At 29.6% G+C, this 24,504-nt stretch overlaps 13 protein-coding genes across 13 annotated transcripts; 7 read left to right on the top strand and 6 right to left on the bottom strand.

Annotated features, from left to right (window-relative positions):
* Positions 1 to 1,231: 1,231 nt before the first annotated feature.
* BX663DRAFT_548864 (uncharacterized protein) lies at positions 1,232 to 1,531 on the top strand (the record flags this gene model as incomplete). The annotated part of the gene is made up of 2 exons (XM_051531109.1): positions 1,232 to 1,286; positions 1,377 to 1,531. 2 exons carry the CDS (start codon positions 1,232 to 1,234, stop codon positions 1,529 to 1,531), a joined length of 210 nt encoding a protein of 69 aa, XP_051386691.1.
* A 2,104-nt stretch (positions 1,532 to 3,635) lies between these two features.
* Positions 3,636 to 4,197, top strand: BX663DRAFT_497379 (uncharacterized protein). Its single transcript, XM_051525907.1, has 2 exons — positions 3,636 to 3,803; positions 3,863 to 4,197. Exons 1-2 carry the CDS (start codon positions 3,737 to 3,739, stop codon positions 4,087 to 4,089), a joined length of 294 nt encoding a protein of 97 aa, XP_051386690.1. The 5' UTR covers positions 3,636 to 3,736; the 3' UTR covers positions 4,090 to 4,197.
* A 336-nt stretch (positions 4,198 to 4,533) lies between these two features.
* BX663DRAFT_497378 (kinase-like domain-containing protein) lies at positions 4,534 to 6,231 on the bottom strand. Its single transcript, XM_051525906.1, has 2 exons — positions 5,398 to 6,231; positions 4,534 to 5,329 (listed from the first exon to the last, which is right to left on the bottom strand). The coding sequence occupies exons 1-2, from the start codon at positions 6,184 to 6,186 to the stop codon at positions 4,964 to 4,966; spliced, it is 1,155 nt and encodes a 384-aa protein (XP_051386689.1). The 5' UTR covers positions 6,187 to 6,231; the 3' UTR covers positions 4,534 to 4,963.
* A 146-nt stretch (positions 6,232 to 6,377) lies between these two features.
* On the bottom strand, positions 6,378 to 8,390 carry BX663DRAFT_497373 (glycoside hydrolase superfamily; the record flags this gene model as incomplete). The annotated part of the gene is made up of 6 exons (XM_051525905.1): positions 6,378 to 6,808; positions 6,875 to 7,236; positions 7,326 to 7,518; positions 7,604 to 7,821; positions 7,889 to 7,922; positions 8,057 to 8,390. The coding sequence occupies 6 exons, from the start codon at positions 8,388 to 8,390 to the stop codon at positions 6,720 to 6,722; spliced, it is 1,230 nt and encodes a 409-aa protein (XP_051386688.1). The 3' UTR covers positions 6,378 to 6,719.
* Positions 8,391 to 10,802: 2,412 nt separating this feature from the next.
* On the top strand, positions 10,803 to 12,461 carry BX663DRAFT_497367 (uncharacterized protein). Its single transcript, XM_051525904.1, has 3 exons — positions 10,803 to 11,036; positions 11,066 to 11,815; positions 11,886 to 12,461. The coding sequence occupies exons 1-3, from the start codon at positions 11,018 to 11,020 to the stop codon at positions 12,035 to 12,037; spliced, it is 921 nt and encodes a 306-aa protein (XP_051386687.1). The 5' UTR covers positions 10,803 to 11,017; the 3' UTR covers positions 12,038 to 12,461.
* A 661-nt stretch (positions 12,462 to 13,122) lies between these two features.
* On the bottom strand, positions 13,123 to 15,957 carry BX663DRAFT_534779 (uncharacterized protein; the record flags this gene model as incomplete). Its single annotated transcript, XM_051530583.1, has 2 exons — positions 13,123 to 14,349; positions 15,948 to 15,957. 2 exons carry the CDS (start codon positions 15,955 to 15,957, stop codon positions 13,427 to 13,429), a joined length of 933 nt encoding a protein of 310 aa, XP_051386686.1. The 3' UTR covers positions 13,123 to 13,426.
* Positions 15,958 to 15,982: 25 nt separating this feature from the next.
* BX663DRAFT_400317 (regulatory subunit of cyclin-dependent kinase) lies at positions 15,983 to 16,238 on the top strand (the record flags this gene model as incomplete). Its single annotated transcript, XM_051522207.1, has 2 exons — positions 15,983 to 16,112; positions 16,186 to 16,238. Coding segments are annotated over 2 exons (183 nt in total), but the record flags the coding sequence as incomplete, so codon positions are not given.
* A 404-nt stretch (positions 16,239 to 16,642) lies between these two features.
* BX663DRAFT_497360 (concanavalin A-like lectin/glucanase domain-containing protein) lies at positions 16,643 to 17,955 on the top strand. Its single transcript, XM_051525903.1, has one exon. The coding sequence runs from the start codon at positions 16,722 to 16,724 to the stop codon at positions 17,691 to 17,693; it is 972 nt and encodes a 323-aa protein (XP_051386684.1). The 5' UTR covers positions 16,643 to 16,721; the 3' UTR covers positions 17,694 to 17,955.
* Positions 17,956 to 18,042: 87 nt separating this feature from the next.
* Positions 18,043 to 19,062, top strand: BX663DRAFT_202489 (uncharacterized protein). The gene is made up of 4 exons (XM_051521744.1): positions 18,043 to 18,123; positions 18,203 to 18,395; positions 18,500 to 18,556; positions 18,644 to 19,062. Exons 1-4 carry the CDS (start codon positions 18,089 to 18,091, stop codon positions 18,794 to 18,796), a joined length of 438 nt encoding a protein of 145 aa, XP_051386683.1. The 5' UTR covers positions 18,043 to 18,088; the 3' UTR covers positions 18,797 to 19,062.
* A 266-nt stretch (positions 19,063 to 19,328) lies between these two features.
* On the bottom strand, positions 19,329 to 21,035 carry BX663DRAFT_427742 (major facilitator superfamily domain-containing protein; the record flags this gene model as incomplete). Its single annotated transcript, XM_051522638.1, has 5 exons — positions 19,329 to 19,988; positions 20,064 to 20,145; positions 20,210 to 20,456; positions 20,575 to 20,699; positions 20,932 to 21,035. The coding sequence occupies 5 exons, from the start codon at positions 21,033 to 21,035 to the stop codon at positions 19,329 to 19,331; spliced, it is 1,218 nt and encodes a 405-aa protein (XP_051386682.1).
* Positions 21,036 to 21,329: 294 nt separating this feature from the next.
* On the top strand, positions 21,330 to 22,426 carry BX663DRAFT_548854 (S-adenosyl-L-methionine-dependent methyltransferase; the record flags this gene model as incomplete). Its single annotated transcript, XM_051531108.1, has 3 exons — positions 21,330 to 21,460; positions 21,534 to 21,625; positions 21,711 to 22,426. The coding sequence occupies 3 exons, from the start codon at positions 21,330 to 21,332 to the stop codon at positions 22,424 to 22,426; spliced, it is 939 nt and encodes a 312-aa protein (XP_051386681.1).
* A 57-nt stretch (positions 22,427 to 22,483) lies between these two features.
* BX663DRAFT_202456 (uncharacterized protein) lies at positions 22,484 to 23,401 on the bottom strand. Its single transcript, XM_051521743.1, has one exon. It carries the CDS (start codon positions 23,159 to 23,161, stop codon positions 22,541 to 22,543), a length of 621 nt encoding a protein of 206 aa, XP_051386680.1. The 5' UTR covers positions 23,162 to 23,401; the 3' UTR covers positions 22,484 to 22,540.
* Positions 23,402 to 23,446: 45 nt separating this feature from the next.
* On the bottom strand, positions 23,447 to 24,504 carry BX663DRAFT_497344 (L-lactate dehydrogenase B). Its single transcript, XM_051525902.1, has one exon. The coding sequence runs from the start codon at positions 24,445 to 24,447 to the stop codon at positions 23,539 to 23,541; it is 909 nt and encodes a 302-aa protein (XP_051386679.1). The 5' UTR covers positions 24,448 to 24,504; the 3' UTR covers positions 23,447 to 23,538.

Genomic DNA, 24,504 nt, shown 5'->3' with positions numbered 1-24,504 from the left:
ATATAAAGAAATGATTCCCATTATTCATATTAATAATTAGATGCTTTTATGGTAAGACATTTCATTGTACAATGTATAAACAAATACTATCAAACCGATGTCTTTTGTTATAATTTTCTTTTAGATATTTGTACATTAAAGTAATAAATGTAATTTAATTCAATATAACGCATAGAGAGAGAGAGAGAGATAAGGCTAAAATAGGACAACTATGATTCTATATTGTAAGAGATAACTATACCTCAATAATAAAATAGAATATGTTGATACATTGAGTCATATCAAAAGTTATATTCTCTTGCATGACTTTTCTTAGAAAGATGTATTCTACATGCATGGTCGTTGTATTAACGTTTTTCATTACAAAAGAAAAAATATATTTTAATATACATATTTTTTTTTTAAAAAAAAAAAAAAAAAAAAAAAAAAAAAAAAAAGGGTACCGAGACGAATGATACTGAAATATTCCCGTTATTCTGAACAAGATATTGATGTTCTCACTCTTGGGTTATGTAATGACAAAAGAAGAGTTAAGTGATGCTTCTCTGTATGCAATAGACCCCAAATCGAGGACAGAGTATTTGCTGCCGCTTACGGTGATGGCGAAGAACTCGCATCAAAATTAGAAGATGCTCTACAAAAAAAAAAGTGCTATACCTACACAGGGGTCTATCAGACATGTGAAGAAAGAGAACCAAAAAATGACTAAACGATGTTCTCCCCAACACCCTCAAAAAAAAAAAAAAAAAAAAAAAAAAAAAAAAAAAAAAAACAGCTACGATTTCAAAATATTTTCAATACGTTACTTATATCCTGTTACACCTTAATGACATACTTGAGTTTAACCGATCTTCAACGGCTAAATGCTGATTTAATTTATATCAAGGCTTCCAAAGGGCGAGAGAAGAATTGGTAAACATTTTGGTGAATGGTGGAAGGAAATATAACAAGTCGAAAAGAAGAAATACGAAAATGCCTCCTGCGATCTAATCCAAGGTACAAACTATTGATGGAACACTGGAAAGAAATAATATTAAATAGCCATTTTATTTATATAGCAAAGCTAAAAAAATTATTGGAAGAAAGAGCCCCTTTTTCTTATGACAAAAGGAAACTACCACTCATCTCTTTTGGTAATGGAAATGTTTGAGGAAGGAATAATCAAAAATAAAGACGTATCGTACCGGTGTAACTAGGATTCTCTATCGACAGCTAAAGAAATGGCAAAAGGATGGAGATTTATTACTTGCATGGGTGGATGAATTTCGAACATCAAAGGTTATACGGTAATCATTTTTTTATCTATAACTGTGCTTAAATATTTGTTAACATAGCTGTGCCACTCATGTCAAGAAATTTCTTCTTTTTTTTTACAGAAGCTATTGTCAATCTTCATAGTGTCCTTGCTTGCCAAGGTTGTGGGATGTTATGGCAGCGTGACAAGAATGCTTCTAAAAATATGTATCAAATTTTAAAAGCTGTACTTTATGGAAATGATCGCTCTGCTATATTTCAGCAAAGTTCGAATTAGACATACTATTATTATTATTATTATTTGTTTAATATCGCCATATCAAACACGGTTTCTCCTTTAGAGATTTAAATTTTTATAGGTAAGAAGTCTGAACCCAAGGTTTAATCCTTCAATAACTAATTTTTTTTTTCTGAATTTGAAGTGTAAAAACTATATGGAGCTGCATAAATGACTTTAGACTCAGCTGAATAGTAGTAGTAGTAGTAGAAGTAGTAAAGTCAAAAGGTAACTTCTTTGTCATGAAGGTCGTCTTATGATTCAGACTTTATATAATTTAGCATGATATATATATATATATATATATGAAAACAAGTTAATGTCGTATAACAATAATTAGCAGTCAACGTAAATAACGTAGTCTATGTCCATGGTGTAAAAAAAAAAAAAAAAAAAAAAAAAAAAAAAAAAAAAAAAAAATCTAAAGTAGAAAGTATATGATATATTTTAATGGAAACCTCACAATACTACTGTATTAAGGATAGATATAACGTATACACAGTACTGGGGGAAGGGGTTTTTTTTTTCTTTGTTGTTGTAAAGTAATAGATATGTTTGATCTTAGTAGTAGTAATAGCAACAGTCATGATATAATGTGTGTTATTCTTACGTAATAGCCTATATAATACAACTACCATAATAGAAGATATGATACACCTTAGGAATTTCTGGATTGTTTCTTTTTTTAAAATTAAAGTTTTATGAGCCAACTTTTATTTCTAGAAGAAATGATAAAAAAAAAGGATGAAATAATAGGATTACATATACAACTTTTGAGCATGAAGGATTATATAATAAGTCAAAGCTACTATATACATATACATGTATTTTTGAAGGAAAAGAAAAAAAAAGTCACGCTACATGTCTATTTGTATATCAACCAAGTTATATTATAGTTTGCATTGTTCTCACAAATATGGGCAATTCTATTCTCCTGCAGCATTCGTATTTAATTAAATGCTAGCATATAAAGAAAGAGAGAAAAAAGAGAAAAAAGAAAAAAAAAAGAGAAAAAAAGAATAAGAGAAAGAGGTTATTCTTGTATAATATATCATAATCACATTATTGTAGAAGGCATAAAAAAGGATATACTAAATGAATGCAATATCTACCATGAAATTCCTTTCAATCATATCATGATTAGTAATTTAAACTATTCCCGAATTAAAATGTCAAGGGATATTGAGGGAACGAAGGGGTATAAAAATGTTCTATAAGCTTAAAACAAAAATACATGTATTGGATGATATTCGAACAAAAAAAAAAAAAATAGTTTAAATCTTACACTTAGAAAAAAAAAAGGGGGGAAGGATAAATCTTGTTATTTGGTAAACTACATGTATATAATCAAAGTAAAAAAAAAAAAGGATACCTCGGCTCGTAAAGAAATAATATAAATTGACAGGACCTTTATTATCAATAGTACCGTGACAAAAGATAAAGTTACTATTATGCGTATTACATTTATTATTTTTTCTATGTCCACTACATAGTGTATAAATATAAATATATAAATATATAAAAAATAAATAAAATAAATAAAATAAAATAAAATAAAAGGGATATCATATATAGGATTATTTTGTCAAAAATAGAATAAACGAAATTATCATAATTAAATAAATATATATTTTTTTTTAAAAGTCAATAAGCTTTTTTATTACAATTCAATATAGAAAGCACACAATAATAATACTAAGCTTGTTATACAAGGTCTCATGGGACTTCAGAATCTTCCCATTTTCCTATCATAACAAACTATTGTCTTTTATTAATAATATTATTTTATTTACAGGTTTTACTTTTATATTATGTGTTTTATCATGTTGTCCTAGTAGTTGAACAAGGAATTTTTATTCATTAAGTTAAAGTTACCAAAAATAAGATAAATATTTTTTTTTTCCAGTGGAACACATGAGTGTGTCTATAGTGGTGAAGTAATATAACGCGGTAAGTTATTAGATCCTTATTACACAAAAAAAAACGAGGTTTTCCAATTTTAGAATAAAGAAAAAAAAAATAGTTTTTTTTTCCGCGGAATCACCTAAAATAAATATATAAATAGAAAGAAAGGAATACGAGAGTAGTTGAGTACATATAAATGTATATTATTCTGTTTATTTAATAAAACCTCTCTCTCTCTCTCTCTCTTTTTTTTTGTTTATTACCATCATAATTTACTTTTCTCTCTTGGTTTTCTTTAATATGAATAAAAAAGTACAATTCTCTTGTAACGTCGAATTTGTGTCTACCTTTGCAAATGAAGATTATGGTAAAAAATTAAATTTGTTTATAATGCGTATTGGATTGGATAATAATAGTATATATTAGACCGAACAGCACAAGAAGTAGCAAAGTTAACTTATAAAGACATGCTTGAATTACTTACAATGAAATCACAATGGAAAAGAGATATGGAACGTATGTTAGCTGAAAGAGCAGAGAAGGAGAGTGTGTCGTCTGATGAAGAAGAAAGTAATGCTTCTACTACTCCAACAACAGCAGCAAATACAACACATCTTTATAACAATACAAATGTTCAAGAGATTTGTATTTGAATTCAATTCTATATATCCCTCCTTTTTTTTTAAAGAAAAGAAAAGAAAAGAAAAAAAAAGGAACATACAAAAGCCTTTACTCCCTTTTCACTTTTGAAAGAAAAAAAAAGGAAAAATATCCCCTTCCTCCTCCTCCTCCTCCTTCTTCTTCTCATGTATAGATATTTCACGCTCTTCTATGCCCTTTTTTCTTTGTTTATTTAGCATTTCTTTTTTGTATGTATATTTTGTAAATTAATACCTTTTATAACAATAATAATAATATTCCAAATATTAGTTAAAACGCCGTTTATTGATTTTTTTTTTTTTTTTTGATAACTTGATTGCATGTAATGACATAGAGCTTATCATATCTGTGTTGTACTTTATTTTAGATCTAAAAAAAAAAAAAAAAAAAAAAAAAAAAAAAAAAAAAAAAAAAAAAAAAAAAAAAAAACTTTTACATATACATCATCTATACACAGAAGATAAGAATAGAGTCATCATTCATTCATTTATTTATTCACTTACTTATTTTACTATTATTATATAGCTGTAGTTTATTTTAGACTAGTGTGAGTACATTTTCTAATAATATAAATTAATATAATATATTCTATTTTATTTTTTATTTCTTTTTTTGGCATGCCAAACTAGAATAATAAGATAGGATAATAAAATGCCCAATTATGTAAATATATAAAGGGGTAAGTGGGAGGGGTAAATTATTATGTATAGGTAATAGTTGTAATAGTAATAATAGCATGTGTTCTTTTTTGTTTTGTGCTTTTTTTTTTATTTTTTTTTCTTTTTACATGTATAGCATTAATTGTATTAAGCAAAATTAGATATATAAAAAAAGAGAGATAGATAAAAAGAACGTCATCTCACTAAATTAATCTAAAGTGACAAGCCATGGATGTGATAATACTTCATGAATATCTGGTCGTTGAGCTGGATTCTTTATCAATAAAGAACTTATTAAATGTCTTGCTTTTTGAGAAACAGCAATATCAGGAAATAGAATACGTCCTTTACAAGCAGATTTAGAATCTGAAAAGGGAACCTCACCAAATAATAATGTAAATAATAAGACACCAAGGGACCAAATCTCGGCAGGTTCAGCATAATAAGGTTTAGACATTAAGATTTCAGGTGAAGCAAAAGAGATGGTACCATAGAATTTTGTAAATACTTTTCTATTTTGTGATCTCTTACTGCGAGGTAAAATGACCGCAGAACCAAAATCAATTAATTTTACCTGTCAAATCAAGAAAAAAAGATTAAATCAATTCATATTGTTCTAAACTAATCATCTTTGGTTTTTACCTTGTATTCGTTATCAATGACTATGTTTTCATCTTTGATATCTCTATGACAAATACCGATAGCGTCTAGATAAGCGACACATTCTACAACTTGTTTAAAGATGTGTTTTGCAAGTGTTTCGTTAAACTTCTTATGACGTTCAATACATTCAAATAAATCATATGAAGTACGACGTACAAAAGGTCGATGAAGAGTGGTCGTAGGTGTCTCTATCTCATCTTCATCTTCATCTTCATCTGTTTGTGAATCATGTGTTAATAATTGGGGTGTACTTGTTGTCCATTGTGTACCATGTATCTCCATTACTAAATAGAAATAGACGTCATCTTTATAAGAATCCAAATAGTGAATAATATTTGTATGTTGAATATGCTTTAGACAATAAATTTCCATTGGAACTAAACCATCTTCTTGAGGATCATTCACCCAAGCACTTGAAGGTACTTTATGACGAATAATAAATTTAACAGCTCGTTCAATCCCTGTCTCTCGTTCATAGGCAGACACAACAAATCCATATCCTCCTGTTCCAAGTTCTTGACCAAGGATATATTTCTTGTTAAATTCTGGGTTCAAATCATGATGCATAAGTGATCTTGCTGATACCGTTAATTCTTCTTCCTTTTTAATCGTATTTGTAGAAGAAAATAATGATGCCCTATTGATAGATTTATCATTCATAGCTAAAGGATGAATAGCAATAGTTTCATTATGACTGGCTACTTTATCCATAGCTGTTGATATATGATAATTTTGAAGTTGAATAGATATATTATTACTATTAAACATATTCTTTTTGTTTTTGTTTTGTTTTGTTTATTTAGGAAAAAAAAAGGAAAGGGAAAGGGAAAGGAATGTTGTATTATTATATCTAAAAATATTATTTTATTAGTTGAGCATAACTTTGTTATTTATGTGGTGGGATCGACATTATAGGGGAATTTTTTTTTTCCTCTTTTAATATTATCTGAAATCTCAAATTTTATTATATAATTAAAAGAAAAAAAAAATCGCTTTACTGTTCTTCTCCTTTTTATGTGTGTGTGTGTGTATGTTTCATTCTCTCTGCCTCTTTCTCCGCCTCTCTCTCTCTGCTTCTCTCTCTGCCTCTCTCTCTCTCTTTCCCCTCCCCCAAATAAAAACTTTGTGTATAAAATATGAACGGTTTTAATATCGGGTTTATTATTATTGTATATAATAAGCTCCTAATAATAAATTACACACAGTCAGTTTATCTCCTCACTCTTTTTATTTCTACTTTTTTTTTTTCCTCCTTATTATATAATGTTGTCCATAATAGATATACTCCCTTCGTAATATATTTATAGATTCATAAAATGTTGTTTAATGATATCTACAGTTGTATCTGTATCATAGACACTATACCATCCTTTAGGCTCATGAGGTGGATCTAAATAAAATAAAGTATATATTGATATATAATAGAAAAAAAGAGAAAGAAATAGAGACTCTTTACCACCTAACCAAACCATGCCATTTGAATTTGGCTTATCTGTTGATCTTCCTATGCCTCCATATGCCCAAAAATTGGATCCTCCATAACAATTAGACAACTTTTCAATCGTTTCATAGACTCCCTCTTTAAAGAATATATCCTTATGACTTGTAGGTGTTGAAGGGTCATATTTATATTCACTATCTAAAGGTTTACGCCACGCATCCCTCGCCATTCCAAATTCTTCTAAAACAATTGGTTTCTTTACTACTAATGCTAAACTCCATTCATATCGACTCATGATATACTCCTTTATATAATTGATAGCAAATGATAAACTTTTTTTTTTAGAGTTTACATCACTTGGGTCATATATACCCCAACTAAAAAAAAAGTAAAAATTCAATTAATAAAATATACATAACATGTATATACACATACATAACATGTATATACACATACATATACTCACTTTTCTACCCAACAATGACAGGTACAATAATCAATATAGTTTGATTCATGAGCATTCATAAAATCAACTCTATCAACTTTACTTTCTATTCCACTTGATACTAATTGATATGGTGACTTTTGTTTTATAAAGCAAGCAATTTCTTCAAACCAATCCTTAGGAGCCAATTGAGGTTCATTAGCAATCTGCCAACCTATATAAATGTGTGTGTGTGTATAAGGAGAGAGAGAGAGGCGAAATAAACTAAAATAAGAGTTTATTCTATCATGATGACTTACTCATAATGACAGGATCTTCATTATAAAGTTTTCCATTTATTGTATTTCGTCTTGTTTGAACTACTCGAATATGATTTTTATAAAGCTGATTCACCTGTTGTCTTATAGTAGGATCATTGTAAAATCTTTTTGTAAACTCTGTAAATGTATCCCATTTATCTCTTGTTACAGGGTATGGAATCGTTTCTTTAGTAATCCATGCAATATATTGTGAAAACCTATCTTACCACAAATGAAATGCTAATATTAGATTTGATTCTATCTAATAATAAATCGTATCATTACCCTCCACTCCAATGCCAGAAATTACTTAAAGTCACTATGATGAAGATACCGTTTTATATATATGTATGTATATATATATTTATACGTATATATATGAATATATATGTATATGTATATGTATATTAATTAGAAGAGAGATACTATGTGTGTCGCTATGGCTCACTTTACTAACTGCAGTCATCCCCCTTTTCGACATTTCATCCAACAAATAATCCAAGGCTTCAAACAAATGTTCATTATAATGGCCTATAGAAGGTTGTAAACTTGGTCTCATCCGATAAGGTTCCTCGTCAGGTCCCTCAGAGGAAGCCATGATACGTAAATTATTGACTCCCATTTTTTGTAATTGATCCAGTTCTATTAAAAGTCGGGTTCGATCCCCTCCAAGCTCTCTTGTGGGGGCTGCTAAATTCATACCTTGCCAATAGTTGGCTCCTTTTATCATATAACGTTCCCCGTTTCGATAAAATTGACTTCCTTTTACAGTTACAAAAAGACTCATGAGAAGAAAAAAGAAATAAAAAATCTGTACAACACATGTTATTAATAATAATATTTATTTTTGAATATATTTTATGCAGCATATCGTAACACCCAGACGACCTGAACTACCTCCTCTTTTTTTTCATATACTAACGATAAAAATATAAAGTATTTTTATGTTATCCTTTGCTACTACTACTACTACTACTACTACTACTACTGCTACTACTTGAAGTAATATCTTTCTACATTACATCATTCCTTATCTGAATTTCAAAAAAAAAGTCGGTTATATTTGTTGAAGAATCTTTCATTATAGTCCTATTTTTGCCTATCATATGCATTAGCCATCCTGTTTGTGCGTTGTATAGTTCTATATTCAATATCAGATCATTAGAGCTGTACTACCTGACAGTCTATATGATGGAATTAGTTTTTATTGAAAATTGAATATTTATTGCTGCAGCAGAACGCTATATTATAATAATCATGTTTATTATACACGGTACGTCAGTCTTTACTATATTATATATAAATATGTATATATTTATTTATTAAAGTTTTTATATCGTCATATTAAAAAAAGGAAAAAAAAAACTCATGTAGAATCATATACACATATTTTTATTGAAAATTTATACTCTAATGAATAATAATAATAATAATAAAAAAGTAATATGGACATGAAGAGAGCTTCTATTCAAGACCATCACGGCTACTTATGACTGCACACCTTATTAATACTTCTGATGAATCAAATAATCCCATAAAGCAAGTTTAATTGGTATGTTGTAGCAAGAGGGATGTTGACAATTCGTGCTTATAATAAATTATTAAAATGTATGAAACCCGTTTAAACAAGCCACAACACTTTATCTGAGCAGCAAAACACCAGGTTTTTCAATTAAATTAAATTAAATTAAAAAAAAAACAAGATTTCAACACTTTTCTAATGGCGACGAATAAATATTTAATCATAAGATGTTCTTTATTAGAGGAAATTCGATTCAAAATTGCTTCTATGCTGCAGTATCACATACCTTTTTTTTTTATAATACTTCTATCACGGCTTTTACAATACAATAAAAACTGCTGTATAAATTCTCATAAAAGACGCCATTAGTAACAATAACAAGTCTGAAATAATTAATGATAATAAAAGGGGGGAGAGAGTGAGAACTATATTTATATTAAATTTTCATCTAAAATTGAAACTTTCAAAAAATTACACTGATGAAATTTATTAATTACTTTTTAGGTAATTCTCCGAATTTTTAAAGTTTTTATTTCCTTATTTGGTATTACACGTTAAAACTGTTAAAAAAAATTCATCTCTCTGTCTCTCTCTCTCTTTCTCTCTCTCTTCCCTCCTCCCCCCCCCGAAAGTTGAGATTGTTATAAATCAATAGAATGGGTGCTTGTGATTGATTGTAAACACGCGTTATTATGAACTATTATTGTTATTGAGAAAGCTGCTGTCCCTGCTGAGATGTCGGACCTTATATATACACTACGAAAAGTTGGCGTACGACGTATAAAAGTACTATACGTCGTACGCCACAATTTAAGCACCGATTTTTTAATTGTTTATTTCTACTAATTTTTAATATAAAACTTCCAAATAAAAAATATATTATGTTTAATATACTATCATAGAATAAAAATATCCAAAAAAAAAAAGACATGTCTACTGCTAATATTCATTATTTTTTTAATGTTTAAATTTACAGGTATTTTGGCTGTGTTTTTTTTACAGGGAGAGAAAAAAAAAGGGGGGGTAATCACACTATTTACATTGTGAAATTACAGAAAAAAACACTTTTTTTTCCAAAAATGGATCTATAGAGAATCATATGATCATAGAGAAAGTTAAGAAAATTACTATCTTTCTACATTCATTGTTATTTCTTTTTTTATGCTTTTACTTTAGATTAAAACTTATTTACTTACAATTATTTTATTTTCTGTAGATATTTATTATATTCAAGGTAGTATGAAGATTTAGAATATCCTTGTTAACGAATTTATACTGACTAGTTTTATTTCTTTCTTAGCAAAAGAGTCTTGTTTATGTTGGTAGTAGCTTTTTCTACTTTTTATACAGAGCATTTTTCAGTGATATGTTAAAGGTAAGATAATAACTATTCTCTATAACTCTTATTCTTTATATTAACACATATACTAACTTGTCTATTATCTTTAATCAAACGCTTTTTAAACAGATAAACAAACGTTATCTATTCTGCAAAAAAAAAAAAAAAAAAAAAAAATGATAGTTCATGTTTTTTTTTCAAAGAAATAGCCAATCAAATGTAAAAAGTTATACGTACAACGGACAAATTTTTTGCAGTGGTATGTCGTACGCGCGTACGCCATATAGTACTCCATACATACAACGGACAAATTTTTTTTTTTTTTTTTTTTTTTTTTTTTTTTTTTTTTGCAGTGATATATCGAATTCTTTGAAGAAACTGAATTCTCTGAATGGAATTTTGATAATTATTATGATTTTATTAGAGAAAGTGATTCCAAATCAGGTTTCCTTACAATCAGGCAAGGATTTTTAAACGACCTGGAGAAATTAAAAAAAAAACAACGATCAATTGCCTAAAGAAATTAAGTCCTCACTTGGAAATACAACATCTAATGTCTCTCACCAACCACAGTCCAGCACCCAGCCCGATAAAAAAAAAGAAAAAAAAGAAAAAATAGCAATCGATGACGATAACTTTTGGAGTAGCTGGCAGGAGTATTTTGATGAATGTGAATGTCACAAATACTGTCCGGAGAAGTATCATATTATCGAATGTGGATACACTATTCAATGTAAACCAAGTTATGATATTGACCTGTATGAGCAACTAGGCAACAACAAACACCAGGTGGTAAAGTCACCTTTCATGGATTTTGGTGCATACACCACCAAGTTTATACAAGAGTTAAAGAATAGAAATGAAAGAAGTATCATGAAGGCTCTGTTAGATAACGATCACTGGGAGGAGATTGAGATGGGCAGCAATTCAGCCAACGCAAGATACGTTTACGATTTTTTTATATTGATAAACAAGTATATGGAAAATTGCTCAATCATTAAAAAAAGCGAGTCCATGTTCAATTACCACCTCGTTTGGCGGCTCTTAAGTTTGGCAGTAAAGACGGCAATTTTACCAACCATAAACCTTTCGTTTAAAACGGGTAAAGTTATACTAGACTCCTCTGATGAGATATTCAAGGCGGATGGCGTTGTTGAATTGGACGGTATCGAGTTTTGTTTACTTGAGACATCTGGTGCATATGGGATCTCGGACAACAGTCGTTTCGGCATGGACCACGTGAAGGGCTTGTTTGGCGTATTGATGTTTCTGCGAAGAATCTTAAAATCGTGTTTCTATGCTACTGAAGACACATTACGCGAGTTGAAGGTGATATTTGTGCATGCAAGAGGTAAGACTTCCGCTTAATTCTGATTTAAACATTGTACCAATATTCTTTTTTTTTTTTTAAAAAAAAATAGGCAAACACACCCATCTGTGGTCGTTAGAAACGCCCGCCAAAGATGTCCAGGTTCTGGAACATTTGTCATATTCTGACATTCCAACAGATGTAAGCCAAGTTGACAAGATTTTTAACCTTGGGAATTTGGTTTGGAAGTTGAACGTAAGTTAAAAGTAAACCAAATAATATTTTGTAACTAATAATATATATTTTATAGGATTGTCTTCAAAAAACATGCTAAACCATCAATACAATGAAGGAAGAGCATATGAATTATCTGGTTATGCGACAATTAAATCCAAACAAGAATAAATTTGGGCAAGCTTGGTGGAAAACGAAATCCAAAAGCCTGTAAAAGGCAGCGACTACGGTATCATTTTGCCCAAACAAATTGATAACTTTGATTTCGACAACACCATTATAGCTGCAAACCAACAATCAATTAACTTGTAATTATTTGATTTTCTTTAATGCATCGAACCTTTGCTTTTTATATATAATATCATTGTATAGTATAGTTTAATCTACAAATTCATTAACGCATTTTGCTTTTTGTAAAGATCATTTATTAATAAAGTCCACTATTTTAATCTCATTGATCTATGGCAAAACATATTTTGTTGATCCATTTTGTAAAACAACTACGGTTTTTTGAATGTGAATTTACGTCAAGGTAAAAATAATTTTGCGCTTTGAAGAAACTTGAAAATGATATGCCTTAGAATGCCTGTAAATTATTATTTAATAAGCTTACTATGAATTGTATTTATGTCATTGAAGAATTTCTTTTGTCTTACAATACTCAAATCACATCAAAATAATGCATTTATGTTTCGTGATATTCAATAGACATGTTTTAAATCATTACGGTAGTAAATATATGCATTTATGCCCTTGTTCTTCGATCAGTGCTTTGATCACTTTTGGCTTATGAATAGGTGCATCATCCATAACAATATACTGGTTTTTCATATTATTTTTATCTAATGTATTTATTACGTTGGCTAGATAGGCCAAGAAGTGCTCAGTTCTTGTTCCAACTTTGTCATTTATTTTTACTTCCTTGCTGTCTGCCCCTTTTTTTTTTTTTTTTTTTTTTTTTTTTTTTTTTTTTTTTTTTTTTTTTTTTTTTTTTTTTAAATCTCTTGGAGCAAAATTTATTACTAAACAACGAAAAAATTATTTTTACCTTTACGCAAAAATTTTTTAATGTTAATGCAAATTCATAGTCAAAATAACAGTATTTATTTATTATCAATAAAAACATAGGAATAAACACAATATAATAATGACTTTAATAGCTTGATATATAAAAGCTTACATATTTTAGAACCTATTCTCATGTCATGTATACGTATTTATATACAAAAATACCGTTTTCTTCTTTTCCTCTCTCTCCCCTCCTTCCTTTATATATATATATAATATGTGTGTGTGAGTGTGTGTGAGCATGTATGTATGTATGTATGTATGTATGTATGTGTGTGTGAGTGTGTGTGAGCATGTATGTATGTATGTATGTATGTATGTATGTGTGTGTGAGTGTGTGTTCTATTATGATTAACCATGGCTTAACGGTAAAACAACAAATTCCAATAATTCATTAATCCATCTTTCTCTGATCTGAGACCATTCTTGATCCATAACTAATGTATATCTTTCAAGATTAATGATGGCACTTGCTAAATGACGCTCGGTTTGAGCACTTGCAACTAAGGACAACCAAGTTTCCCGCTCTTGAATCCAAGATTCAGTCACAGCTGTCCATAGTAAGGCCATCTCGAGTTGAACTAACTGGTAAGCCACTTGTTCAATACTGTTGGGTTCTCGATTGAGCCATTCATCACGTTTTGCTAACCATTTTGGTGATTTGTGTCGATTCGGTATATGCGATTCGAATAAACGTAGTTTTTCGTTAATATCTTTGATGGTACTGAGAATGGAGGTCTCATAAGAAGGAGGAGCTTCTTGATGATGTTGGTGATTATTACTACTATTATGCTGTTGGTGGTCTTGTTGACATGAAGCAGAAAGAAGAGAAGGAGAAGAAGGAGAAGAAGAAGAAGAAGGTACATGAGATGGACTTGAAAAAGCTGGTGGTGGACTGTTATTGTTATTGACATCATTTACACTTCTAAAGGTAGCATTATCAAGTGATAGTTCCAGTTGATCACTATTCACTTCTTGCTGTTGTGATTGATGTAATGAAATCAAATAATCTAATTTCTCATTCAGTTGATCAAGTTTCAAACGGAATTCCAAGGTAGTGGTATTATTATCTTGATCATTAGGTACATGCACTTGCCATATATTTTGATCATTGATGATGGGAATGCGTTTTGGTAATAGTTCAGTGTGATGAAGAGGATCAAGCTTAAAAGGAATTAGTTTTGAGTTTGATAAAAGGGCAGTTGCTTTTGGAAAAATGGATTGAACATCACTTAATAAAATGACATTTTCCTGATCCATATTTCGAATGGGTACTTGATAAATGGTGTCATTATATTCGATAAATTTATATTGAATCTGTGATGTTTCGCCTTCTATCATTATTACCAAAAAAAAAAAAAAAAAAAAAAAAAAAAAAAAAAAAAAAAATACTAAAATCTTTTTTTTTTCTTTAATCAGATAAAAATACAATAATTACATAAGCAAAAGTATAATAATTTTATTTTATTTTTTTTTTTTTTTAAAATGATAGGATAATTATAAGGTTGTAGTAGATGGATATCCTAAGGTATGATCCATTGAATTTGTTACAGTACCAAGTATATTATAAGAAGAAGAAGAAGAAGAAGAGAGTAAGTCGATAGTAGTGGATGAGCTTTGTGGATCATTTGTATGATGACTACTGCTTGCTTTAAATATGCCTGTTAAAATAAATGTAATAGCGATAAAGATGCCCAAGAAAACCATAGCAAACGTGATTATCCAACGACGTGATATTCTCTTTATTTTATTCAAAATAGTTTTTTTCCTATTTGAATATTCTGGCTGTGGTGGTGAAATAGAATGACGTGGTGAAGGATGATAAATATTATCGCTGGAATTCCTTTCTTCTTTTAGGTATTTCTTTTGAGTTATAATATCTTTCTTTACTATGTTATTAGTATTGAACCAAATAATATCACTCATTTTCCCTATTAAATTCTTTTGCTCTGGTAATAAACTTTTATTATTTGTACTGAATGATTTTCGATTCGAAGAATGATTATTGTTTACGATGGATGATAATGATATTATCTTCTGTTCCATTCTCTTTCTTGTTGGAAGAAAGTAAACCAAACAAACAAACAAACAAACAAACAAAAAGGAGGGTAAAATACTACTACTTTTCTTTTATTTATGTCCTTTGTAATAATACATGTAAAGAGAATAGAATAACGTCATTAAAGAGCATATCAATACCTCATATAGGCTAATATGTATGCAGATAGATTAATATATAATTATCCGTCAGAAAAACCGATTTTATTATGAACATGACTATTACTTTCTCTTTTTTCTCTTCTCCTTGATTAAATTAGTATGTTGATTTTTTTTTTTTTTTTTTTAAAGACCCGTTACTACGGCTATAAACAGGTTGCTGTCATTGTTGCTGTGACTTGAATACAGTAACTCTTTTTTTTTTTCTTTTCTTTTTTTTTAATACAACTAAAATGGACAATAGTAAAGAACAACCAACAAAACAAGCACCTACTAATGACAAAGAATATGTTAATTTAATGCCAAAAACTATTACTGAACTTAAAGAAATTCAAGCAAGAGGACGTAAATTATTAATAAAAAAAAAATACATTAAAAGAGAACGACAAATGAATAATGAATCACCAAGAGCTAAATCAAATGAAGAAGAAAAAGCTGAAAGATTACAAAGAGAAAAGGATCTAAGAGAACTTCCAGCCCAAATTATTTATTCAAAATACTATTATGGTAAGTTTTTTTTTTTTTATTTTTTTGTTTAAAACATGTCACTATTCCTATCCTTTTCTTTTGCTGTAATGGTTATTGATTGTAAAATAGATGAGGAACATGAATATAGGTACTCTATTAAAAAGAAAGAAAGAAAAAAGAGGCACACATGCATACATAACTGCTTATTTATAAATCTACTTGTATAGACATGTGGTGTTACCAAAGAATTTAGCAAGATGGTTACCACAACCGCCTCGGTTATTAAAGCCAGAAGAATGGATAGGAATAGGCGTATATCAATCGACAGGATGGGAACATTACATGATTCATGGTATTAATTTAAACAACAAGTTTCCCTTTTTTTTGCTTGATAACATAAATTTTTAACATGCTTCATTCTTTAGCACCAGAACCACATATTTTATTATTCAAGAGAGAAAAGGATTATCTTAAAAAGGTAAATAGAGGAATATTGTACAGTATTCAATACTATATGACTTACTTTATTTATAGTACGGAGATCACAATCCTCAATACCCACAAAAAGTAATTGAAGCAAGGAAACAAAAGATTAGAGAATTACAAGAAAAGCAGAAACAACAGCAACAACAAGAGAAAATAAATCAAAATAACGCTACTGCTACTGCTGCTGCTGCTACAACAACAACAACAAATATATCCACTATTCCACCTACAATTAATAATTTCATTAACAGAAACAACAAATAATTCTCATTTACGGTTAAATAATGCATAATTGTAATAATATTTAGCTCCTATTTTTAGTAATTTCGATAGTTATTATTCATTAAATAAATAAGCATGTATGTATGTATGTACTCAGATCAGATCAAGATACATATTAAAAAAAAAGGGTGTAAAGTAGACTTATTTTATCATTTCTTTCTTTCTCTTTCTCTTCCTCTTTCCCTTTATTTTAATGCTTCAAATTCTCCTCTTTTTATTACTTTGTACATTCATTACTTGTATTCTTGGCTTTGAATATAAATATGCTTATGATGAATATATGAAAGCATCGACAGTTCAGCGTAATACAATTCGTCTTCAAGAAGAAATGAATACTAATGAGCCGTTTTGTCTTGTATTTGAAGATCATTTTGATAAGTTTAATTTAAAGAACTGGCAACATGAAATAAGTTTAAGTGGAGGAGGAAATTGGGAATTTGAATATTATACAAATAATAGATCGAATAGTTTTGTAAAGGATGGTATCTTGTACCTGAAGCCTACTTTGACAGCAGAGAGGATTGGAGAAGAGGCAGTAAAGAATGGAGGGGTCATAAGTCTGTATGGAGGTGCGCCCTCTGTGGATTGTACAGATAATTCAAATTACGGATGTGAAAGGGTCGCGATGGGTTCCTCTGGAGGTAATTATTTGAACCCTATTCAATCTGCTAGAATACGTACCTTACATTCTGCTTCTATTCAATATGGTAAAGTCGAGGTCAGAGCACGTCTACCGAAGGGGGATTGGTTATGGCCGGCTATTTGGATGTTACCCACTGATTCAGCTTATGGGGGTTGGCCTGCAAGTGGTGAAATTGATATTATTGAATCTAGAGGAAATGATCGTTACGCCTATGGCAATAACTCTGTCGTTTCTTCTGCTTTACATTGGGGCCCCCATAGTTATTTAAACAAATATAATTTAACTACAAATACTTTAATGTCGGCTTCAGGTCAATCATGGACAGATGATTTTCATCTTTATGGATTAGAATGGACAAAGGAAGGAATTAGAACCTATGTAGACAATACAACTATATTACAAGTTGATTTTAATGAGACAGCATGGAGTCGAGGTCAGTTTACAAATGATACAATGAATCCATGGACAGAAGGTGATATATCTGCTCCATTTGATCAAGAATTCTACTTGGTACATATATAAATATATATACACATATTATGTAATAATATATTCATCATCGTGTAGGTTTTAAATGTAGCTGTAGGTGGAATAACGGGTTATTGGCCAGATGATGAAAGTAAGCCATGGACAAATAAAGATCCTCATGCTCCAAATAAATTCTATGATGCGAAAAACACATGGTTACCTACTTGGGGTACTGGTAATGACTGTGCATTAGCTGTTGATTGGGTAAAAATGTGGTCTTTATGTGATAATAATGAAGAATAATCCACAGCAACAGACTAATAAAAAAAAAAAAAAAAAATACGTTACACTACATACACACCTTAATTATTCCCTTTCCTCTCTGTTTCTCTCTTTATTTTATTTTTTTTTTTCTTAAATGAATAAACCTTTTTTATTTATATATTTGCATGTCTAGACAATTTGGGAATAGGAGCAGTGTAAGGTGCTCAAGTTAAAGATGTTATCTGTTTAACATTATTTGTTTGTTAATGTTCCCGAAAAAAAAATAATAATAATAATAGGAGTTATCAAAATTTGCATAACAGATCCGCTTTATTTGCAGGAGCAGATGAAAGACGAAGTCCATCACCATTGTCTAGAAATGGAGAACCAATGGTTAGCATGAATATGAATGATAGAGATTTAGATTACTTGGAAAGTCAAAATGATGAAGAAATTTCTGGATTATCTGCAAAAGTGCAAATTTTGAAAAATGTAATTGTTAAAGAGTAGTATTATTGAAGCCTTTATATACATGTATATGTGTGTGTTTATTTATATGAATATTTGTATGCATTTATATTTTGTATATGTTTTAGATTACTGGAAAAATAGGAGAAGAAATACGTTCTGGAAACAGTTTTCTTGAACAAATGGTACATGATTAAAAAAAAAAAAAAAAAAAAAAAAAAAAAAAAAAAAAAAAAAGAGAACCAATAATTAAAAATTCGTCTTTTATATAGAATGATCAATTTTCAAATACAGGGTCAATACTTGGGAAAACAATGGATAATTTCAAAATAATGGCATCAAAGGAATCTGGGACTATGTGGTGTCTTTTGACTTTATTTATTGTGTTTATTGTATTTTTCTTTTATTATTGGTTTTTCAAATAAAGTACATGTAGAATAAGAATGGGACACTTTTAAGACGTTTGTATTATTATAATAGGGATTGATTGACAGACAGACAGACAGTCATTCGTTATATGTATATATACTATCTACATATGAAATGACTTTATAAATGGATATATAGCATTTATAGTTCTATACATACAGAGAGCATTTTATATATTTAATGGTATAACAAATCATTATAAAGAAGATAGATGTACATAGTATTAGATTAATGATTAGATTCACGTTCATTCATAGAAGAAGATAGGCTTCTATACAATCCATGACGTATCTCTTCATCACCATCATTCCATTCTTCTTGTCTTCTTTTCTTTCTTACCATAAATGCTGATAAACATGAACAACTTGCAATAGCCGCACAAACAAAAAATGTAAGATTAGGCATTGTCAAGACAGAAGATCCATAAATAAAATTAATACCCAAATGAGATATAATCACTAAATAATAATGGAGTTAATACTATCATACATCATCCCCCTCCAGTGTATATTATACATATATTATCTCTTATTTACTGGCTAATGAATCTAATATAGCTATGGCGCCTAAAAGTTCACCTACTTGATTTCTATTCACTAAAGTCGTAATCAATCCACGAATCGAAGGTTGAGCCAACATAGAGAAACTTTGTAGCATACCAGCTAGTGTGAATACAATGACATGAGTTGCTAAGCCAGATAATGTAAGACAAAGTGCATCGATACCAATACCGATTCGTATCATCCAGATATCAAATGAGATGGAAGAACAATGATAATATCTTTTAAAGAACTTTGATAAAAGGGGCAAGATAGCTATCATCATCAAGAGCTTCATCATAGACGCAAATGTATAATAGAGACTACCTTCGTATGCAGTCCATTTAAATTTAAGCATAGCATATAACAATGTAGGTGGTCTCCTTACTAAAGTCAATAAAAAATCAGCAAGGGCCATACAAGGTAAAGCAAATCGTGTTAAATGAGCTGGACTCTCTTTAAATAAGATTCTTAGTGCTGAAAACACATTTAAACGTTCCCAGAAATGAATTGATTTCACCATGTCATTATCTTGTTTAGGTTGAATAGCTAATTCATTTGATTCTGGCATAAAGAATAGGGTATATATAACATTGATAAAGTCAACAAATAAAGCTATATAAAACACATTCACGATACTTTTCGTATTCTAAGTATAAAAGAAAGAATGAATCACATTTAAAACTATAAACATGTATACAAACATAAATGAATATATACATACCTTGAGGATTAAACTACTGATAAAGGGCCCTATAGCCGAACCAATGAATAAACTTGCCATAAGTCTTGCAAACACGATTGTCCTTTTTTTTTTTTTTTTTTTTTTTTGGTTAACCAATTTATTCATCTTTTCTTTTCTTTTCTTACCTGTTTGACGTGGTTGTACAATCAGCAATATAGGCTTGAACAGTAGCCATCAATACACTTTCGCCAGCCATGATACCTCGGATAAAAGGACCGAAAAATAAAAGTAAAATGCCGATTTTGTCATAATATTTAGCGGTTATTAGATCACAGAATACATAGATGAAATTACCCAATGTAGATATACGAATGATGCATACACGTCCTTTTATATCTGATAAGCGGCCATAGTAACCTGCAACCACCAATGCTTTATATTTATGATTGAAAGAAAGTAGACAAGAGGGAAAAGAGAAAAGAAGATCAGTATTATGTAATAATAACAACAAAAAGATAAAAAAATGATGATGTCATATTTATAATATTACTTGATGCACAGGTTAGAAACATAATGATAGCTTGTGCTTGAGATACTATTTTTTGAACTTCAGGAATAGCACAATCTTTAAATGGTATTAGACTATCATCAATATCATTTTGTGTATTATAATATCTAAGGACAATAGTATGAGTTTATTCAACTCTTTCATTTGTTATTATTATTATTATTATTATTTTTACATGCTACAGAAAACTTCTGTATAAAACTGTACATGAGGTGCAAATAAAGCTCTAAAATTAGGATTATTTATAAGCATATTGTTGTATATTATGTAATGCATATTGCTTGTATGCATATATGTATGTATGTATGTATGCATGTATGCAATTTTTTTTTTTTTTACCCTCCTGAAAAAGCAACTAAAAACATTGGAAAGATGGCATGCCAGGATGTTGGCTTTTTATATGTTTTTAATTTGCCATTAATTAAAGATCTATTTTCAATCATCTTTTCAAGAAAAAAAAAAAGAAAAAGAAAATGAAATAAAACGAAATAAAATAAAAATGCTTGCTTACTTGTAAATGTCAAATTAGGATTCGGTAAACAAATTTCATTGGATCACTGTCAGATAATAACTACTGCTGTTGCTGTTACTTATTCAAAGCCACTTGATATAAATTTACTTTTAAAATCATAACTTTCATTTTCTTTCTTTCTTTTTTTTTTTTTTCTTTCTTTCTTACTTACTTACTTTCTCTCTTTCTTTCTTTATATATTCATATAAATATATAACGATCAAACATGGAAGACAATGTGGAAACTGGAAAAAAGAGAACATCATCTGTACTTGATGTCGAAAAAGTTGAAGAAAATAAGAAATTTGGTTCTCGATTATTAAAAGATGAAAGTGAAGTGTTTAGTTATAATGCTTGGTATTGAACATTGATTTGCATTATTGATTCATAATGGACTCATTGTATATTATCTCATTGTATATTACATAAGGGATCATGTCGATTGGGATGAAGAACAAGAAAAATCAGCTAAAGAGAAAGTATCTGCTCAACTTGAAAACCCTGTTCCTTTAGAAGAACAAGGTATGTTTTTTTTTTCTTTTTAGATAAAATTTGCCCTCTTCCTTTTTAACTCCTCTAAATATCTACTCTTTATATATATATATAGAACAATATTATAAAAATCCAGCAGATTATTGGAATAAGTTTTATGAAAAAAATGAAAATCGATTCTTTAAAAATCGTAATTGGTTAAAGATTGAATTCCCAGAATTATTTGATACAAGTAAAGTAGATGCAGGACGGAAACGAGTATTTGAAATAGGATGTGGAGCAGGCAACACAATGTATCCTTTATTAGAACAAAATAAAAACGCTGAACTCTTTGTGTATGCAGCAGATTATTCAAAGACAGCTGTAGACGTTGTAGTTGGTAACAAAAATTACAATCCAAAAAGATCACTTGCATTTGTATGGGATCTTTCAAGTCCCAACATACCCGAGGAAATTGAAGCAGAATCATTAGACATTGTAGTCCTGATCTTTGTCATGTCAGCATTAGCACCAGAACAATGGGAACAAGCGGTTAAGAACATATACCGTATGTTAAAACCAGGAGGACTTGTATTATTCCGTGATTATGGACGATATGACCTTGCACAATTACGATTTAAAAAGAATCGATTATTAAAAGAAAACTTTTATATTCGAGGAGATGGAACACGCGTTTATTTTTTTACATCAGAAGAAATAGCAAAGATATTTAAACAAGATAATTTATTTAGAATAGAACAAAATGCAGTAGATCGTCGATTAATTGTTAACCGACAACGTAAATTAAAAATGTATCGCGTATGGCTTCAAGGCAAATTCAGAAAGATTTAATTTTATTGTATTCGTATTTTCATTCCATAATGAGCAATATCCATCAAAATCTGTGCCGCCTAATAGAGAAAAAAAAGAAAAATTTAGACTTTTTTTTTTTTGTTAATTTTATTATTAAACCAAACCAACCTTCTTTACCTCTAATAATTGATTTTGTTGATGCTTTGTCATTGTGTGGCATATATCAGTATGTTGTTCCCATTTATGTCTTTGTAAACAATTTAAATGTTTATAATTATATCCACAATGATCACATTGATATTGTCCACCTTGACCTGCACAGGCTTCCAATTTAACACATTCTTCTCGTTCAGTTATATTTGCAAAAGAAGCTAAAGTAGCAGCAGCAGCTTCTAATTCTTTACGTTGTTGCTTTTTTGTTGTCTTTTTTTGTTGTCTTAATTCAAGTATTTCATAGTGATGATTCTTTTTTCTTTTATTTATAGTTGTTGTTGTAGAATCATTCTTTTGACGACGTCCACGTTTTGGTCTACCTAGTGAAGTCTTTTTTGTTTCAATTTGTTGATCTTCTTCAGTCGAGGATGATATGACAGAAGCAGGAGGAGTGGGTAATTGTTGATGATATATAAAATGTTGCTGTGGTGGTATTGAATGATATCCAGGTAAAGTAGAAGGAGGAGGTAATACATAATTTGAAGAAGGGTAATAACCACTAAATAAAGCAGACGGTGGTGGTAAAGAAGTATTTGAACTTTCTTTCTCTGTTGACAGCATTAGTAAAATAATAAATAAATAATAATAATAATAATAATAAAGAGAAGAGAGAGAGAGAAAAAAAATTTTTTTTATTATTATTTTTTTTTTTATTTTATTTTATTTTATTTTATTTTATTTTATCCATAATATTGTTGTTTTTAATAATAAAAGGAGCGGCGATTTAAAAAGTTTTCAAGCTTATTATTAGTTGCAAAAAAGAAAAAATACAATAATAAAAAATTTTTTTTTTTTTTTTTTCACTTCTCCACTTTTTTTTTTTTTCATTTATAATTTTAAATTCAATTTTTTATTTTTCTTTTTTTTTTTTTTTTTTTTTTTGAGAATTAAATGAATAGAATCTACAAAGGGTATAACATAATAAATTAGTATATTATTTAATACAAGTTTTGAATTTCTCGAAGTGCTTCAGCAGAGGCTTGTAATTTATCTTCTTCTTCTTCACAAAGTGATATTTGATAAACACCTTGGACTCCTTCCCATCCAATCTTGGCGGGCATAGATAACGTAACACCATATTTCTCGACATAGACAGATACAGGATGAACTGTTCTCTTATTTAATAGAATAGTATGTACGATATCAGCAGCACAGGCACCAATACCATAAAATGTAGCCCCCTTTAATCGAATAATGTCCATTGCTTTACCTGAGATGGCCCTTGAAACTAGTTTTTTATCCATGGTTTTATATTCAGCCAATTCTTGGATCGGTTGACCGCCGATCATCGCAGCACTCCAGGCAATCATTTGAGAGTCACCGTGTTCTCCAAGCACATAGGCATGGATAGATTGAGGATTGACATGAAAGATGTCACCGAGATGAACACAAAGTCGGGTTGTATCCAAGTAAGTGCCTGAGCCGATCACCTGATGGGGCGGTAAACCAGATAATTTACGTGCAATGTGAGTCAAGATATCAACTGGGTTAGAGACCATCAAGATGACGGCATCTTGTCGAATAGGTTGCATACTATGTATCACATTCTTTAATACTCGGTAATTTCGTTCGATAAGTCTAATCCGAGTTTCTCCTTCCCTTTGTTTAGCTCCTGCTGTAATCACAATGATATCCGTCTGTCCAGCCTCTTGAGCTGTCCCCTCTCGGATACGTGTATGGCTTATACTTGCTGTATCTGCTAAATCAAGAACTTGAGCTTGAACAATATCAGGACTAATATCAACAATTAATATTTCCGAACAAATATTTTTGAACATGAGTGCATAAGCAACTGAAGCTCCAACTGATCCTGCTCCAACAATAGATACTCTAGAATGTGATACCATAATAACGTTATTATCTGATTTAAAGTGAAAAAAAAAAGAAAAAAGTAAAAAAAAAAA

Source organism: Cokeromyces recurvatus, assembly GCF_025118155.1.
Source record: "Cokeromyces recurvatus strain NRRL 2243 chromosome Unknown BX663scaffold_3, whole genome shotgun sequence".
NCBI lineage: Eukaryota > Fungi > Mucoromycota > Mucoromycetes > Mucorales > Mucoraceae > Cokeromyces > Cokeromyces recurvatus.
Note: the sequence above shows the minus strand (reverse complement) of the source record. Positions and strands in the feature narration are given on the sequence as shown.

Excerpts from the sequence above, each read along its gene's own strand:
- BX663DRAFT_497379 (XM_051525907.1), top strand. The coding sequence starts at position 3,737 with ATGAATAAAAAAGTACAATTCTCTTGTAACGTCGAATTTGTGTCTACC. Across the intron at positions 3,804-3,862 it reads CTTTGCAAATGAAGATTATG|ACCGAACAGCACAAGAAGTA; the intron begins GTAAAAAATTAA and ends AGTATATATTAG.
- BX663DRAFT_497378 (XM_051525906.1), bottom strand. The coding sequence starts at position 6,186 with ATGTTTAATAGTAATAATATATCTATTCAACTTCAAAATTATCATATA. Across the intron at positions 5,330-5,397 it reads TCATTGATAACGAATACAAG|GTAAAATTAATTGATTTTGG; the intron begins GTAAAAACCAAA and ends TTGATTTGACAG.
- BX663DRAFT_497367 (XM_051525904.1), top strand. Across the intron at positions 11,816-11,885 it reads GATATTTGTGCATGCAAGAG|GCAAACACACCCATCTGTGG; the intron begins GTAAGACTTCCG and ends AAAAAAAAATAG.
- BX663DRAFT_497360 (XM_051525903.1), top strand. The coding sequence starts at position 16,722 with ATGCTTCAAATTCTCCTCTTTTTATTACTTTGTACATTCATTACTTGT.
- BX663DRAFT_202489 (XM_051521744.1), top strand. The coding sequence starts at position 18,089 with ATGTCTAGACAATTTGGGAATAGGAGCAGTGTAAG. Across the intron at positions 18,124-18,202 it reads GGGAATAGGAGCAGTGTAAG|GAGTTATCAAAATTTGCATA; the intron begins GTGCTCAAGTTA and ends TAATAATAATAG. Across the intron at positions 18,557-18,643 it reads ACAGTTTTCTTGAACAAATG|AATGATCAATTTTCAAATAC; the intron begins GTACATGATTAA and ends TCTTTTATATAG.
- BX663DRAFT_202456 (XM_051521743.1), bottom strand. The coding sequence starts at position 23,161 with ATGCTGTCAACAGAGAAAGAAAGTTCAAATACTTCTTTACCACCACCG.
- BX663DRAFT_497344 (XM_051525902.1), bottom strand. The coding sequence starts at position 24,447 with ATGGTATCACATTCTAGAGTATCTATTGTTGGAGCAGGATCAGTTGGA.